Source organism: Microchirus variegatus (genome assembly GCF_963457635.1).
Source record: "Microchirus variegatus genome assembly, chromosome: 20".
Lineage (NCBI taxonomy): Eukaryota > Metazoa > Chordata > Actinopteri > Pleuronectiformes > Soleidae > Microchirus > Microchirus variegatus.
Window position 1 is genome coordinate 5,553,812 of NC_139821.1, and position 18,073 is coordinate 5,571,884.

Below are 18,073 nucleotides of genomic sequence, written 5' to 3' on the forward strand. Positions count from 1 at the left end.
CCTCCTCCGACAGAGCTGACGACTTCAGCTGGAGGCTCAGACACATTACTGAGTGAATCTCCAGAACAAACCCGGCTTCTCTGATTTATCAGTTTATCTACTTGTATAAGAGGTTGCTTCCATTTGACGACGATGCAATTTCCCTTTGCGATGAATAAAGTCCTCTCTGTCCACCTGCTGAACCGCTCGCCCACCTGATTGTGTGTTTGTTTGTCTGTAAATAAGACACAGGAAGTGAATCCTTCAGTGACCACAACCGGGTTTAATTGTTGTTTGGTGCTGGTCGGATCACGAGGCTCCAAACGGAAATGGACACTAAAAAGAGCAGCTGTTGGTACTCATTTTGAATGTGTTATTCAAATGAAAACAAGAAAAACTAAAAATATCAATATTCAATTTGGTGCAAAATGGCCAAAATCACTTCTGATTTGGCATTCAATCCAATATGGCCGCCTTCCTGTAGGATTCAAGGGAAAGTCGTCATTTACTTTTTTGACCGTCCTAACCTAATGAACATGTTTTGTTCATGTGCTTTAAACCCGTCAGCAGATGACCTAATAGAAGTTTTTTGCGCCAGTTTTTAGCCCCTCCCACTTCCAATTTTTGACGCACATTCCACAAACCACTTTCAAAGGTTTTCATTTTTATCAGAAAGGATCTTTATTGTCATTATATGACGAAATCACAAGGTCAATATGGAGGGGTTCGTACATGTTTTTGAGAGGGGGAGGAACCACCACAACACAGACACTGGGAGAACCTGCAAACCTTCTCACAACCGCCTGTTTGTAAACACACACACAGGGAACCAGCGTTTATTGTTGGATTAAGGGACCCCTGCCAGCAGAAATGACTGTTTAATCTAATTTGTAATATTTAATTTGTATTTGGCGTTCATTTTCCTGACCTAAAATTGTAAAATTTAGGTTTAAATGCTGTTCTTTGTATGCTTTTTTCAGGCTCTGTGGTCATTTTTTCCCGTTCATTCTCTTTCCACTTTATTGATCATGTATAATCTGCCTCTGTCTCTCAGGGATGTGGTGCTGAAGCTGCTTCAGTTTGAGGCGTCCACAAACGTGGCAGACAGCAAAGGTTGCTTCCCACTGCACTTGGCCGCCTGGAAGGGAGACGTGGACATCGTCCGCATCCTCATCCACCACGGGCCGTCTCACTGCCGGGTCAACCAGCAGGTAGATAATACAGTCTCATCGGTGCACTTACACAAGCCTGAGAGCTGTGCGGTATATTAATACCAGGTATACATGAGGCTTGGTTTACTGTTAAAGCTGAGGCCAGAAGTAAAGACTGTTCTGTATTTCTTGGCACATACAGTAAAAGCCACAAGTCTTTTTTCTCTTTTTTTGGCCTCTACCCAAAAGAGCTGATTGTTTACAGTCTGCCCTGAGCTTTCTCTGATGGTCGGGCAAGTGTTTGAGCTGTGGGAACGTTCAGCCCTGCCACTGCTGTCAGTCCTCATCAGCACAAAATCATCGTCCTCTCCTCCTCCTCCTCCTCCTCCTCCTCCTCCTCTTCGCTCTTTTAACTCTCCATCTCTGATGGGCAGCATATGGATGATGCTACAGCTCATCGATCGCATTGTTTGTATCTCAAGCACTGGCCAGACAGTTAATATTAGGGCTGGGATGAGATGATTATGTCAATCAATTGTGATTATCCATATTTATTTATGTATTTTACCTTTATTTAACTGGTCACATGTTAAATAGAAATGATTAGTGTTGCCCTCATTAGATTCTTTAAAGAAGAATGTGGAAATGAATGAAGCGAGTTTTAGTGTCTGTTGCAGATGATTCCGGACTTATGTAATAATAATAATAATTATAAACTTTCTTTGTATCGCAACAGCTCAGAGTGCTTCACAGTAAAAGGAAAATAAGATTTAAAATGTAAATACAACAATAAAAAGTCAGAATTCTGAGGCAAAAAAAGTCAGAATTCTGCAATTCAAGAAAAATTCAGAATTTTTCCTGAATCTCAGAATTCTGAGGAAAAGTCAGACATGGCATTGTTGAGAGAACTTGATGTATAGACTATAGTATCATCAGCATACAGGTGGACATGAGATATTGGATATTACATTGTTCATATACATAGATATTGAAAAGTGTCGGGCCAAGTATGGAGCCTTGAGGGAAACTTTTGCAATGGGGCAAAAAAGTGTGCAATTTAATGTTGAAGCTGCAGATTTGCAAACTATATTGCAGACTCCTTTTTAATATTCCTGCTGCTGATGGTGATGATGATGATGATGATGATGGAGATGATGGAGCCCAGGTTAGTGGAGTGTCATTGACTCTGCATATGAGGCACATTTTTCCTCTGTCACCATTAGACAAATTGTTTCCCTTCGCGAGTCGTTAGAGTCTGATTGTTGCTGGTGATAAATGGAGTGGCCTCCTGCTCCTGAAATGAAGAGGTTTGTCAGCAAATGAGCTTTTTTTTTTTCACCCTGTCTGTGATTCTTGAGGCTGAGTGGGCAGAGTTAACACACACACACACACACACACACATACACACACAGAGTGAGTGAGTGGAAGTTGCTGATTGAGACGCTGACTCTTAAGTGCTCTTGTACTGCGTCAGTGAAGCATAGACTGCATGAAAATCTCCCTTCTCACACCTTTTACACCTCTTTCAGCGTGAGGTAAAATTGTGCAAAGCAACTCCCACCGTGTTTTTTTCAGGATCCACTTCATGTCATCATTTCTTGCATTTCCCAGAATGACTTGAGAGTCTGAGAGTGAAGTCTGGAGAGGGAGATTCCCTCTGCTTTTTCATGTGGAGGAGGTGGAGGAGGAGGAGGAGATGCTGAGCAAAAATGCATCATTTCTCCAGTGAGAGGAAGTTAACGTTGCTTTGTTTTTGTGATGATGAGCGTGTTGTGGTTTCATTTTGAGACGGGCTTTCCCCAAACACTTACTGCGTCGATGATTAATCTAGCTACTGATTATTTGGATTAATATAAGTGTTAACATCTTCATATATGGATGATATTATTGCTTTCAGCTTTGTAGCTGCAGTATCTCACAAGTAATCATTCATAATCTGGTCCTTTATCTCGGTTCCTTCCTTTCCCTGTCACGTTTTCCATCCTTTCCCCCCTCTATTAAATCCATTTTAATGTGTTTTACATTCATGTATTTTTCTTGAATATAATTGGGCAAGTGTCTCCAATAACGTGTGATTATTCAAAATAAGAATATTGCAAGATCGTTGCCTCTATATCCGCTCAACTTAAAGGAGATTTTTTTATTTAACATACTATTTTGCATATTATCAGTTTCAGAAATGACGGATGCGTCTTTACGAGTCTGTGCGACGCGTGTTCGTACAATAGTTCTTCCCTACGTCTCGTCTCGTCGCTGACAGTTTGACAGCTCCCTTGTTGTTTTTTCCCGCAGTTGCGCGGCGTAATAAATACGAGAGGAAGATTTATGGCCACGTGTCTTGTGTTCATGATGCCTGTAAGCTCCATATTTTCTTTCCCCCCACTGTCACTGTCTTTCCTGCAGCGGAGAGCGCCGCTCCCGCATACATTAGTCAGCGTGATATACTGAGCATGACACACTCGCATCACCCCACGCACACACACACCCATTACTGGTGTCAGAGGTCGAGTGTGTGTGGGGGTGTGTGTGTTCTTGTACTTGCAGCATACTGAGGACCAGTGAGGGTTTTAAACCAACAAAGTGAGGTAATTTTTACGGAGTGAGGACATTTTGGCCGGTCCTCACTTTGTTTTCATTGAAATCACTTCCTTAGGTTGCTATAACATGCTATACTCAATTTGTCAAAAATTTTAATTATTAACGACTTTTTCTTAAATTTTGGACCATAATTTTTTTTTCAAATTTTGGACCAAATTTTTTTTTTCATATTTTGGACCAAATTTTTTTTTTTCAAATTTTGGACCAAATTTTTTTTTTTTAATTTTGGACCAAATTTTTTTTTTCACATTTTGGACCAATTTTTTTTTTTTCAAATTTTGGACCAAATTTTTTTTTTCTAATTTTGGACCAAATATTTTGGGTAAATAATTTTTTTCAAATTTTGGGTAACATTTTTTTTTCAAATTTTGGTCAACATAGTATAGTATGACGTTTTTGTAAAATGTTGGACCAAAAATTTTAAAAATAAAATAAAATCGAAACAGTTTTCCAGCCCTTTTTGCTCTGGGGCTCCACCTGCAGACATTTTATGGTACTGCAACTGGTAGTTCTTTATAGATGTCATTCATGAAGTAGATATTTGTAATTGTGTTGATTTATAGAGTGGAAATGCTGGTCCTCAGTATGCAGCAAGTACAAGAATGTGTGTGTGTGTGTGTGTGTGTTTGCAGCTGAGTTTTAATATCTGCTGTTACGTTAAGAGGGGAAAACACAACATTTGTCCTCACCTTTGCACCCCGGGGTGACAAACGGTGACACGGGGCACAGAGAGGGCGCTGCGGGGAGCAGTAACTCGTCCTGTAAAAGCTCCTGAGAGCATGAAAAAGAAAGAGAAAGAGAGAGATTGATAGAAAGAGCAGTCGCAGGAGTGTGTGTGTGTGTGTGTAGGTGTAGGTGAGCCAGGTTCACGCTGCAGCAGCAGCAGCCAATAGATTATTATTTGAGGTTAGCGGATGTTATTAGTCTGTGGTTAAACCAGGACCGGCTCACTTTTTTACAGCTTAATTAGTCCCAGTAGTAGTTTTCACTCTCACAGCTGTTGTTGTTTGTGTGTGTGTGTGTATAAGAGAGAGAGGTGAAGGTCTGGAGAAGCTGATGATTGCACACATACTGTGTTTACGTGGGCGCGTCTGTATGTTTAAGAGACCGCAATTGATAGTCAAGGATTGCTTGTTTACCCGAGGTTTGCAGCGGCAAACATGCAAATCCAAACATTTGTTTGGATTCTCTCACTCTCTCATTGTCACACACACTCAGACACAGAGATTTTTCTTTTATAATATACATTATTTATCAAAATAATTGTGTAATTTAGCCTAATTACATGTAATGGATTAGAACGACTTGTAAATGATGTCCTTAGAGAGGAAAGAAATAAGTAGTGTTCATTTCTTTGTGACTTTTATCTGAACTGAGTCATGAATCATTTATTTCTTCCTTAATGGGAGCAGAATATGTGTTTAAATTAAGGCACACGCACATCAGTGCATTAGCAGCGTAGGTGTTTAAAATGTACGTGACTTAAAAAGACTTTGACATTGACACCACTACACCACTCATTGACAAATGAGTGGTGTAGTAACAATAGTTTGAAGCATGAACTCATCAGAAATTGAGTTTTTAAGAAGCTGAAACATCAGAAAACGTGCTTTAATTCCTTAAAAACTCTAAATATTCGATTAATCGAATAATCTTTGCAGCCCTGGTCATAATTTGTCCCATTTTGGTACCATTTAATCCACTTAAAGTTGTTTTTCATTTGATAGCTATGTGTCCAGTGCTGTATGTTGGACTGATGTGGAGCAGATGTGTGTGTGTGTGGGAAACCGCTTCTTCTGCGTTAGTCAATTTGAGGGTTATTTTGTGTGTGTGAGAGTGAATAATGTGTGTGACTGACGAGGTCACGTATGTCCCTCTGTGTCCCGCATAATATGCGAGGAATGTTTTCTTTTCCATCAAGAGAAGGACGAAGGCTTGTCCTCTTTCCTCTCTCTCTCTCTCTTTGAGAAGCCGCGCCCCCCTCTTTGTTATCCTGAAGAAGAGATAAAATACAGTAGCGTCATATATTTCTGTCTTGCGGGCGTTAAAGACTTCCTACAGGCCTCATGGTCCAGGTGCAGCAAGGTTGTGGGAAGCTGTAAAGTGAGTGAACTGAAGGGAAAAGGTCAAAGGTCAGGAGGTTGCTCCACCACCTGTGTGCGTCCACACATGTCTTTCACTACTTCTGGTAGTTCCATGTCTACATATTGCCGTCACACGCTCCAGAAATGAAACCATATGTTTTTTTTTTTTCTTTTCCACCCTCTCACCAATGATCCACGTGTGAACGTAGCCTCTGTGAGAAGAACACATGCTAACACTAGAAGCTGCTGCTCTGGGAAAGTCCTTGATCAAACATCACCTACCGCACTCTCGCGCCTGCTGCTGCCAAAACACACACACACACACACACACACACACACACACACACACACACACACACACACACACACACGGTGCATAGGATGTTTGATTTAAAAAAAAAAGAAAAAAAGGAAAGTTATTATTCACTGTCTGTAATTAAAGTTCTGTGCAAGAAAACTGATTTATCTCTCCATGAGTCAACAGTTACAGCGCGGAGCTGACAGCACAGCAGCACAGTCAGTTAATTGAGGTGAGACACAGAGAAAACGCCGGGTTTTTCGTTTCTTTGTGTGCGGCTTTGAGAGGAAACTGTAAGCTGAGCTTTATCTGAGATTCCTCTTTAGGCTGCAGTGCTGACCCTGCGCGAAGGTCACAGCGCCACGTTTTTTCTACGACACAGTGACAAATCTGAGCTGAGATCGCATTACTGCACCGGCTTCCTGTTCAATCCAGGATCGCTTTTATACGACTCATTTGAGGGTTTTTTCTACTTCCAGTGCCCTAAGGCTGATGTACAGTAACATGTAGATTATTTTATGGGGACTAATATATTTGTTAATAATATCCAGGTTTTCTTCAAAAACTGTAGTTTTTTTGATTAAAATAACATGATGTTATTGACTTGAGACTTGAGAACTGAAGTGACACAAATAAACAAAAATATGTTTGTAGTTTGGTTTTCATTGGTTAACTTACTAACCAATTCATTGACAAATAATCAGCTACCTATTTAAAATAGGGGCAAACATCAGCTAGCACCACTTATTTTTTACATTATGTAACATTTCTGCATTAAAATATCTAAAAAAAAAAAAACACTATAAATCCAAACAAATACAGTGATTCATAACTGTTTCTTCTTAAGATTATTAAAAAGGCTTTTGTCTGTTCTCTGTTTTCTGTCACCTTTATGTTTTTATTCTGTACTATCTTGTACGACTGAGGTTGTTCTAACGGCGCTGTATAAATTAACTTTGTCTTGACTTGGTTGGTGTTGTTCAAGGGCACTACAGCAGCAAGAATCCTTTTAAACATCTCTCTTGAGGTTTAAGCCACTCATTCAGTCATCTTCAGTTTTCTTTGAATTTATTATAGTCGTAATGTTTTTGGATTTTATTCAAAGCTCTGAAATTCACATACACATGGACACTGTCACTTCCACAGCAGTGGTGTGAAACAGTCAGGAATTACATTATTTAGGTCTAGTGCTGTAAAGGGAAAAAATTAATAAATATTGGAGTGGAAATATTGATTTGCTGCAACACTTTGGTCCCGCTTCTAAACGTGTGGAATGGCTGCTTTCCCTGCAATTTCCTCACACTTTCATCTTCTCGTTCTCTGCACAGCTTCTCTCCACAGCCTCTGGTGCTTTGTTCACACTCTTAGTAACCGTAACCCAAGCCTTTTGCCTTTGCAGCAAGAAGAAGACCTGGGGTTTGCAACCAGGTTGAAACAAGGGTGGTAGAAGATGCATGGATGGAATAGTTTGACACTTAAGGGCCGTCACTTTTACCTAAAATGTAGTTTGAACAAATATGATGCTCGTCCTTCATCCTGTTAGTCATGTGAGGTTGAAGTTATGCGATAAAACTAAATAACATCTTTGGATTCATCTCCATTTGGAGAGGAATAGGAAGAATTGTTGACTTCTGTCCTTGACTATTGAGACACAACTAATATAATCGTTATTCTTCTGATGAGCCAAGAGAGCGCTCAAAGTAGATCTTTGAACATGCTGCACTCACAGCGCCCTCTGCTGGATCTTGAGGCAGCATATGTTGAACTTAAACGGTATTTTAATGTCCGAGTTTGGACTTTTCCCACACAAGTTTGACCAAATATCCGAAGTTTCGTACAAAACATGGTGGTTCTGGCTCCGTTCTGGAGTCTGAGAACCTTGTGGTGCTCTCTGGCGAACCAGTTCAAGAGGAACCAATCAGGGAGGACGTTACTCAGGCGGAAGTAAACGCAACACGAGCTCGTCTTCACTACCCAGAACATGACACGCCCACTGTGATTTTTTTGGTTCCTAGCTGAGAACCAACTTTTCAGTTTCTGGAACCAGGACCTGCACAGAGTCCTGTAGACAAATGTGTCTACAAATGTAAAAAATGGTTATTTTACATACTACATTATACCATATCGTTCCATGCATGAAATTGTAGACTTTCTTTTCATCCTCTGTTTATTCTCTCTCTCTCTGGGGCAGCGAGCTGAGCCTCTGGGATTATGAGATGGTGTAACATAGACAGAGCTCATCCCGGCGCGTCGTATCAGTCCATCAGCGTCAACAACGGTGCATGTTCAAATAATAAAACAAACCTGCTGCGCTTCATTTCATGATAAGACTGCAGCTGTTTGCTCGGTCTCATTCAGATGATCGTGTTAGTTTAAAGGTAAATGCACTATCATGCAAATGAGCTTTAGTCCATGCTGTGTGTGTGTGTATCCTTCAGGTAGAAGATAATGAAGTAGACGCTGCACTCACAACAATAAAAAATGATGATGGATTCCTTGAACGATCATAAAAACCGTGCAGCAGTCTTGAAATAAAGAGCTGGGACCGGCTGATAGTTAGATCTATGGCCATTAAACTGTACGTTCGACGCCATACGTGCCTGAGAGGAAAAGGCAACCACATCCATTTAGCAGTGGCCCGCCGCGTCGATAATGTGCCGCCACGCCGGGCTTGATGCGGCATTAGTACACGGTTGATGCTCGGAGGCCAATCAGCAACAATACAGCGGGTGAAAAATTATATTGGAAAGCTGTCGGAGCGAGCGTAATGGAAACGTACGGCCTGTTGTGAGGAAAACTCTCCTCTCTCGCTCTCCCTCCCTCATCCTGTCACTTTGTGTGTCTGTGCATCCTTTTGTCGCTCCGCTCTCTGTGAGGGAATTGCATTTTTTACCTTTTCCTCAAAGCACAGAGTGCATGAGGTGTAACGTCACAGAGCTTTATTGTCAGTTTGGAGGCTGCAGAGACGGAACGGGTCAGTGGCTGAGCCGACACGAGACGCCACCTCTGTCCATGAGGTTATAATATCTCCGTCTGTGTGTTTGAGGTGGGATTACCCTTTAAATCCAACAATATCATACTTTTGTTTGACATTCGCTGAATTTCTGTTGTGATTTGTGATTGCGTAGCTTCCTCCCACAGTCCAGAAAAAGGGCAAAGTAAATTGGACGGTCTAAATTGACTGTAGGTGTCGGATTGAATGGTTGTTTGTACAAGATACAAGATAATGCTTCGGTTTAGTTTAGATGTGATTAATTTTAGTGTTAGTTTTAGTTCTTAGTAATAATATGGAGTATTTGCCATGTGCAAGATGCAAAAAAGGTGACAGATAATAAGTCATTGTGTCGCAAACACAACCTTTCAAAATAAACACACTTCATATGAACCCAAGAGGCTTTTGTATGAAATGAATTTACAAAGACGAAAACTATTTTCACTTGAACTTGAGTTAGTTTTAGTTCGTTTGATAAACACCCAATTCAACCTGTAACCTTCTGAAGTTTCCTTCATATTTTACAAGTAGCAGCAGTCATTGAACACATCACATGTTCTCCTCTTTAACAATCTGAAGCAATCTCAGGAGATTTGCAAGATCCACAAGTAAAATTTCTCTTATAATAAGCTTTTTTATTTTGTTAATACTCTTGTTGGAGCTTTAACTACTTTGTAGTTGTTGCTCAAGATGAACAATGTTCAGAAAATGCTAAAAAAAACAACAATACACTAGCTTTTCAATGAACAGTCAGTATATGTCGGTATTGCAGTGTGAATGGTAACCATGGGAACCATACCGTCCTTCATGTTCTATACATGTCATTTTTGTTCCCTCCTGTAAGAGTAAAGTGGAGGCTTCACTTGTGTGAAGTGTCCTCACAAATAATGGACATGGCTTTGTTGTGTTGTTAATGTTTAAAGATCAGTGCGTTACACATTAGATATCTGGCTCCTTTTTCATCCCCTCAGGTGCTGCTGCAGTTTAAAGTCTGTCAGTCAGGAGCAAACGATGACAGATTGCGCTGCATCTCCACTAAAAGACGTTCTGTTCATATACGTTGAAATAAAACCAAGCGTAAAAACGGATCCCCTGTGGGAATAACGTAGAATCTACACACAAATGGAGTTTATTTAACACAACCAGAAACCGACAATTAGAGGAGTAAACTGTGATGAAACGTGGACGTGAGAGTGGGATTATTGTGCTGCTTACAGCGACGCTGGAACCTGCAATCAGAGCTGCTGCTCTACAACGCTCCACTCAGCTGTGAATGGAAGGGGTGTGTGTGTGTGTGTGTGTGTGTGGGGGGGGGGTGTGGGGGTGTGTGTCGTCCAGGGGAGAATCCGATAGATGTGATTGGTTAAGAGCATATAGGAACTCCTTCTGTTTTTGTGCACAGAACGCTTCATCTCTCTCTCTCTCTCTCTCTCGGGAGAAGAGTAAGAAAAGACAGGAGATCTGAGCTGTGTGGTCACGGTGGATTGGATCACGTTTAAGAAGCTGGAAAATATCAAAACAGTTCACTATTAACTTTGTAATCGACTAATATTCCATTAATCGAGTGTTTGTTTCAGCCTTAGTGTACATTTATACATACAGTACACACATATAGCCTTCCTTGCCTCCATCCTTCTTGTATCATGTATCCATCCTTTCCTCACCTCTCGTCTCCCTGCCCCTCTCTTTCTCCTCCTCTGATTTCCCTCCCGATTCTCCTTCTCTCACCCTTCTTCATTTGTCGTTCCTTATTTATTTATTTATTTATTTATTTATTTATTTATTTATTTATTAACCTTTTCATTCTTCCACAGAACCACGAGAGGGAAACGGCGCTGCACTGCGCGGCCCAGTACGGACACTCGGAGGTGGTTTCGGTGCTGCTGCAGGAGCTGACCGACCCCACCATGAGGAACAGCCAGCAGGAGACGCCGCTGGACCTGGCAGCGATGTATGGACGACTGCAGGTCAGCCACACCGACACTGACGCCGCTTATACAAACGTACATTCAATATCACACTCTGGATCTTTAAAATGAAATAAAAGTGTGTGTGTAAAAAAGGGGGAGACTGGTGAAGACGTGAACCTCTGCATGAATGATGTACTCTGGTGAAAAGCTCCTCGCTGGCAGCTTCTGGTGACTTCATCTGCAGAACCTCGAAAGCTGCCGTTTTTGATTATTTATTTAAAATATAGTAGAAATATGAACGAGAAATAAATGCACTTAACTGTTGCAGGCAAGGAGGTAAAAACACACAACTGTTGAACTGTTTTATTTTAAAGTGACAATGGGTCACAGACAAACGCACACACATCATATAATTGCAGTCAAGCCACACAGGTTTGTCTGAGAGGGAATGAATAATTTATAAAAAAAAAAGCAGCAGCATGTGCTCCTCTTCCTCTCTTCCTCTTCCTCTCCCTCTCTTTCTGCATAATAATGAAGGGAAATCCCTGTGGTGGAAGCTGCTGCTGTGTGGAGATGTAACTAACACAGGGCAAAAGTTTATTACACACACACGCACACGCACACACACGTGCGCAGACACATTAATGGAGGAGGCTTTCGAAGAGAAGTGCCTGTTGATGAGCTGAGCTATTAAAAGCACCATCCCGGGATTTTTGCATCTAAAAACAGACTCCTACTACAAATAACAAGGACTCGCGTCACATGTACAGTTAAATCTTGATTCGTGATCAAAACAAAAGGCAAAGTGCTGCTTTTTGATCAAGTGACTTAAGTGTTTTGTTCAAACCTGACATGTTTCCTGTGCGACCACACATTATTGAAGCGTTAACCCTTAGAACCCAGAGCAGTACGGCTGCTTTTGTTCCATTACTATGTTAAAATGTACAGTATATACAGAATATAAGAATGTGCACGATAGTGTCTTATTTCCCTTTTTTCAGCACAATTATAGGCAATCTGAAAAAAAGGACTCAAAATGTTTAAAATGGGATTGAATTAGTGAAATTTGTCTAGTTCAAAGGTCTATTTTGTGACTTCTACATAATCATTGCTACTTACTATCACGACTAAAAATGCGATATTAAAATGAATCATATCTTTGACTCAAAAACACATAAGAAGAAGCAAAAAGCCTGAATATTATGTGACCTATAAACGACATGCATCCCCAGTATGTCCATATAAGGAGTTGTGCATTATTCCCACTGCAATTTACCAAGGGTGCACCTGCGACACAAATCTGTGCCGTGTGAGCACCAAGGGTAAAAATATTATATAGATATATATATATATATATATATATATATATATATATATATATATATATATATATATAGATATTTATGCTTTCCAGTGATGTGATTCAAAGTCTTTAAAAAAAAAAAAGAAAAACTATTCACCAAATATCTCATCTCGCAGGTCAGGAATTTAAAAATTGACATTTAAACTTTTCCACTACAACCAAAAAAGTAGTGATTTATGTTCAAATTAACCTTTGAACAGATCCCTCGATATAATTGGAATTAAAAACTCTTATAAACTCTTAAATTTAACCAGAATTCAACCATGATTTCCATGTAAAACTGTACAACTACAGATATAAATTGTGACATTATGAGAGGTTAGGATATAGGTATATTTTATGATTTAATTTTATTTTACAAGCAAAAAGTAACGAGAGGAAGAACAAACAAACAAAAAGAAAGAAATATACATTTAGCTGCACATGGATTGTTGTGCAACTTCCTTTAAACCAAACTGTAACAGCATAATATAGTAGATTCTGTCGAGGCTTAAATCGACAGATGAATTCAGACGTGTTTTCATGTTTTCTGACGTTCATGTTCATGTGTGTGCAGGTGGTTCGCATGCTGGTGAGCGCTCACCCCAACCTCATGAGCAGTCACACTCGCCGTCACACCCCGATTCACCTGGCTGCACGCAACGGACACCACAGCACGGTGCAGACGCTGCTGGAGGCCGGCATGGACGTCAACTGTGTGGTGAGGAGAAAACGTGCAGCTGTCGATGTTTCTCCGTCATTCTACCAAACCTTTTCTTTTCAGCATCTCTGACTCAGGATCTCCGTCCTCCTCTTATCTCAGTTTTGCATGAACGTTCTCAAGGCTGCAGCTTTAGTGTTTGTAAAAAAAAACAGCTTTGTGTTTTTTTGTGTAAGTAATTCCCAGTTGGCGAAATATTTGGCAGATTCTTCATCTGAGTGTGTGTGCACTTGGATTTATATCTTTGTGAGGTCCCAAAAATTTACAAACCTAGACGTGGTTTTAGGGTTAGGGTTAGAATTTTTGCTTGCAGTATTTTCTATTATTATTCTCACAGTATTAAATGTGTTTAATACATTAAATGGCATTATTTATTATTATAATAACAACCACAGCACCCCCCTGTGACCCTCATGTGGAGGATAAAGCGGTAGAAATGTCTGTTTGGTGTTTTAATTACAGTTGTCCGTGTTATTATCGACTCAATTTTAGATTCATTTCTCAGTTTTTTGATATTTATACATGTATTTTGCGTCATTATACGCAAGTACACTTTAATCTATATCAAAACAAGCACTTTTACGTTGAAATTCTGTGACAAATCATCATGAATATCTTTATTTAGCTCATTTTTGCCCACCTGCTACTGTGTTTTCACACTTTTTTTGTCTCTGGACCCGATTAGACGCTCATTGGCCCTCAGGTCGTTTGAGTTTGACCCCCCTGGGTTAGGGTAAGGCACTCAAGTTGTGATGGTTATGGTTAAGGTTAAATTAAGGGGCTTTATGTCAATGATGTGTCCTCACAAAGATATAAAAATATGTTTGAAAACCTGGACCTAATGAGACAGAACTGGTTTAGGGCTAAGATTTGATAGTGCTGTGATTAGCTTGTCCAAATGAGTGTGTATATACGGTGCATGCATCCCATGGCGTGTTGGTGTAGAGCGATGAATAATTGATGGTGAGAAAAGAGTGAAACTGCAGGAGGAGGAAGAGGAAGAGGACATGCTGCTCCTGAGAGTTTAGACTGTGTCTGTTTTTTCCAAACAGAGATGCAGAGCCGTCGACAGCACGCGGTGTCGTCTTCTCTTCATTCGTGTCGTAAGACGTCGTTTTTTGTGCGTGGAGAGGTCTTGTTTCTCCCTTTGATTCTTTAATCAGTCTGGTGCTGTTCAGTGATCGGGAAGGATTGAAGGGAAAACCAGTATGAGGAGAGCTCAGGCAGACTTTGAGTTGAGATGCAGAGGAGCCACAGGGGCGGAGGGTCATCGATATGCGAGGGGTTTGGTCTTTACAGAGAGAAATCCCCTCTGCTCTACTTTTATTACTCTTCACTCCGAGATTGTTCTTATTTTTACAAGAACATATTTCCTTTCAGATGCTACATTTGGTATTTCCTTGTCCAGATTCACTCACTGTTCAATTCATTGGGAACAGGTACTTCAGCTCAGGTACTTAAAAAAAGTACCAGGTATTATCGCCAATGGAAAAGCAAAAAAAAAGCCGTGCCGAGGCGAGTCGTGCCGGGACCATGTAGTGGAAAAGCGGCAAGAGATGTTCTTCTACATCACTGTGAAGCACATGGAGCTAATTGTGGTTAGGTTAAGGTTAGGGTTAGGGTTAGGGTTAGGCATTAACTAGTCATGGTAATAGTAGGGATGATACTTTATTTCCAAATGAATGGGCAGTGTTAGGGTGTTACATTAGAGGAATAGTTGTGATGTCACATTTTAATTCAAACAAAATGTATTTGTGAGAATATTTGTGGCTCATCCTCACAATTTTGAAAGGGCTTCTTGAGGCATTAAGTCTTGGTTTTAAGGCTCCGTGTTTAGTTGCGATGGTTAAGTTAAGGGCTTTGGGGAATGCCTTATGTATTTAAGTGTCTCCTCACTAAGGGTGGGATAGCACTCCAAGAACGTGTGTGTGTGTGTGTGTGTGTTTGGATGTCATCTCTGTCTGCAGACAGAGACAGCTTGACCTGTCACATAACTGGAGTCCATCTGATTCTGTCACAGCGAGGGCATGACTCAGCATTGTTGTGTCGTCTGTCCTCTTTACTGTGTGTGTGTGTGTGTGTGTGCTCTGATCTGAAGTGGTGGGCTGTGTCTCTCTGCAGGGATTTTGGCCTCCGGCTTCACGTCTTTTGATTTACTTCATCTGCTTCTTGATACACCCTGCTGCTGAGAAACCATCTCTCTCTCTGTGATTCCTCACATCTTTTCTGCACTTCATTCTTCTCTCTCTTTTTCGGTGAATCGAGGACAAATGCACGTTGCGCGAGGAGTTGACAGAAAACACTGATTCACCGTCTCTGTGGGGAACTCTGTGATGAGTGAGGCCATTAGCTTTTTTTTCCCTGACAAATGTCTCACATTAGCCTCGTGTCTTCTGAGGTCCCCCTTTGTGTCATGCACTAAATTACTACTTAAATAAACTACTTGAATAACTTTATTTATAGGAAAGTAGTGAGACGTTTCCTTTTAATATGAGGGGAAATCCCTGTGAAGGAATCTGCTGCTGCTGTATTGGTGACTGAGTTGCTGATTATTTCTGATTTGAATTTCTTTCGATTCCTCCGGAAACTCTTTTGAGGGTGAGAATAAGTTTCCTCCTCATTTCCGTGTGACATCACTGCAAACTGACCATGGGAAACGGAAAAGGACAGGAAATGGTACATAGAGTTTACCATAAGGGTGAAAGGTTAGGAGGGCAAAAGTGTGTGTGTGTAAAAGGGGAGGATCATTTCCTCCACTCCCACATCCCCTCACATCCTTGTGGCTCCACAAACCAGCGGTTTCATTCACTCGGTGACTCTGCAAAACGTGATATGACACCTCACCTCACCTCTTTATTTATTTTTATTTTTTTAAACGTGGGACCATTTTTCTTTGACCTCTCCGTCTCTGTCATGTGACCTCGTTGTTGTGATGACACGTTTGTCGCGGAGGAGACAGAGCAGCTGAAGTAAGTTGTGTGTATTCTGTGTGGCTCTCGTGGTCGTCGGGTTCAGCTTGAGTTGAGATGTTTTTTTCCCCCTCCGTTGTCATCAGACCTGGCTGTCGTCCAAATCATTTGTCTTCATTAAGGTCCGGGGACTTTGGTCCACTCTCCGGGTTTTCATCTTTTTTGTCAGGAAGCCAAGTGAAGTGAAGGATGAGCCGAGTTCAGCGCAGCTATGTGTGGCTTAAACGTGGCTTTTTTTTCCCGACATTCTTGCCAGTAATGGAGGAATATACTATATATATTGTCCCTAAAGATGTATTAGTCCACCTGTCCAATACTAATACCACAGACTCCAGTATCTACAGATACTAGTCCGATACAGTTATTTTAGACCATTTATGAAGCTAATAATAATCATAATATAATTCTCCCAACTCTGTCACAACAATATTGTTCCCCCAAAAAGAAGAAATAAAGCAGCCTTTATCCAATCCAAAGTATTTATTCGGCTTAATGTGCTTTTTTGTTAAATGTTAACAATTCCTCAATATAGTACATACTGTATACATACATACTTTGTTTGATGTCTACATGCTCCAGTCTGCTGCTGATTTTCAGTCTGTTTGTTTTCAGTTGTTAAAGTGATAAAGAGAATATTAACTCTCTCTCTCTCTCTGTGTGTGTCTCTCTCTCTCAGACAGAAAATGGCAGTGCCCTCCATGAGGCAGCTCTCTTTGGGAAGATGGATGTAGTTCGCCTTCTGCTGGACTCAGGTGGGCTTAGAGATGTATCCTAGCCAAACACAATGTGTGTGTGTGTGTGTGTGTGTGTGTGTGTGTGTGACAAGGTTATAACAGTTTTTCACACGGGACAACGATCATAAAACTGTCTGCAAATCAACAAAAAAAACGAAATTTTTATTCTTTTATTGAATGTTTTTTTAATATCTTTTTTTCGGGGCGTTGCGCGTTGCAGACGGTCCCTGAGCTCCGGTCACTGATGACTGCGCGTAGAGTCGAGATCGATGTAGTTTCTGCAGCTAGAAAGACGGCTCTTCTCGATGAAAACGAGGCTGTAGCTGCGTTGCCATCATTACTTTTCTAACCTTCTTTTAACTCCTTAATAACAATCACTCATGGTTCCTGAGTAATGCTGCTGACCACAGTGACCACAGTCCACCATCTCCATTAGTGCACACGGATAGAGGTGGACACTGTTGTTCTTTGATAGTGCTGCCCCCTACCCACTTTCCTGCAGCACTTCCTGTTTTCCTGCCGTACTTCCTGTGCGTGGCCATGTTCCCTTGGCCTTGATTTTGTTTTAACTTCCTGGATCAATGCAAGGCCGCGCTGTCCCCATTCACTGAACTTCAATCCATTGCTGCTCAAAATGTGCTTGCATTTGTACAGAATAGGAGGCGGAGTTACAGAAGATGCAGTCTTTTATTGTCAGTCGTGCAAAGGAAACGGCGGAAATAAACGATCACCGTGACAGGAATATCTTGAGATGAATTCTCGACTGTTGAAATGTTTGTCAAACAAACTTCACTCAAAGTCTGTGTTTTCTTTCCTCTCTTTATTCAAGGCCATGGTCAAAGTTTATTTATGGAGCATTTATTTGAGACATTTTTTAAACCAACCCTGTTTTCCCAAAGTGCTGTGCACGCTTAAAATAGAGGAAATACATGAACAAGTAAAAACACAGTCAATGTAAGGAATGCACTTGCATTAGTTAATCTTTCGAGAATGAAGTCGTACTTTTATGAGAATCAAGTTGTAATATTATGAGAGTATAGTCGTAATATATATATATATATATGTATATATAAAAAAAATCATAATATTATGTGAATAAAGTCCTTGTCTTTATCTCGTTCCATCAATCTGCCCAGGGACTACCGATGTAAATAAACCGACAGCTATGATCTGCCATATTTACATGTGAATGAACCTAATTAGATCAATAAATAAACATAATGCTCAACAATTCATATTTTTAATCAATTTGGGAGATTCACGGTCATGCTATGTTGTCACTAATTGTTTATCTT

At 40.6% G+C, this 18,073-nt stretch overlaps 1 protein-coding gene across 3 annotated transcripts in view; it reads left to right on the top strand.

Moving 5' to 3' along the window:
• anks1b (ankyrin repeat and sterile alpha motif domain containing 1B) overlaps positions 1 to 18,073 on the top strand; it is a 180,917-nt gene that overhangs the window by 47,048 nt on the left and 115,796 nt on the right. For all 3 annotated transcript variants that reach the window (XM_083906997.1, XM_083906998.1, XM_083906999.1), the window contains exons 3-6: positions 1,034 to 1,190; positions 10,917 to 11,069; positions 12,932 to 13,075; positions 16,721 to 16,796. In XM_083906997.1, coding sequence (XP_083763123.1) covers positions 1,034 to 1,190; positions 10,917 to 11,069; positions 12,932 to 13,075; positions 16,721 to 16,796 — 530 coding nt within the window. The remainder of the gene's footprint in view (positions 1 to 1,033; positions 1,191 to 10,916; positions 11,070 to 12,931; positions 13,076 to 16,720; positions 16,797 to 18,073) is intronic.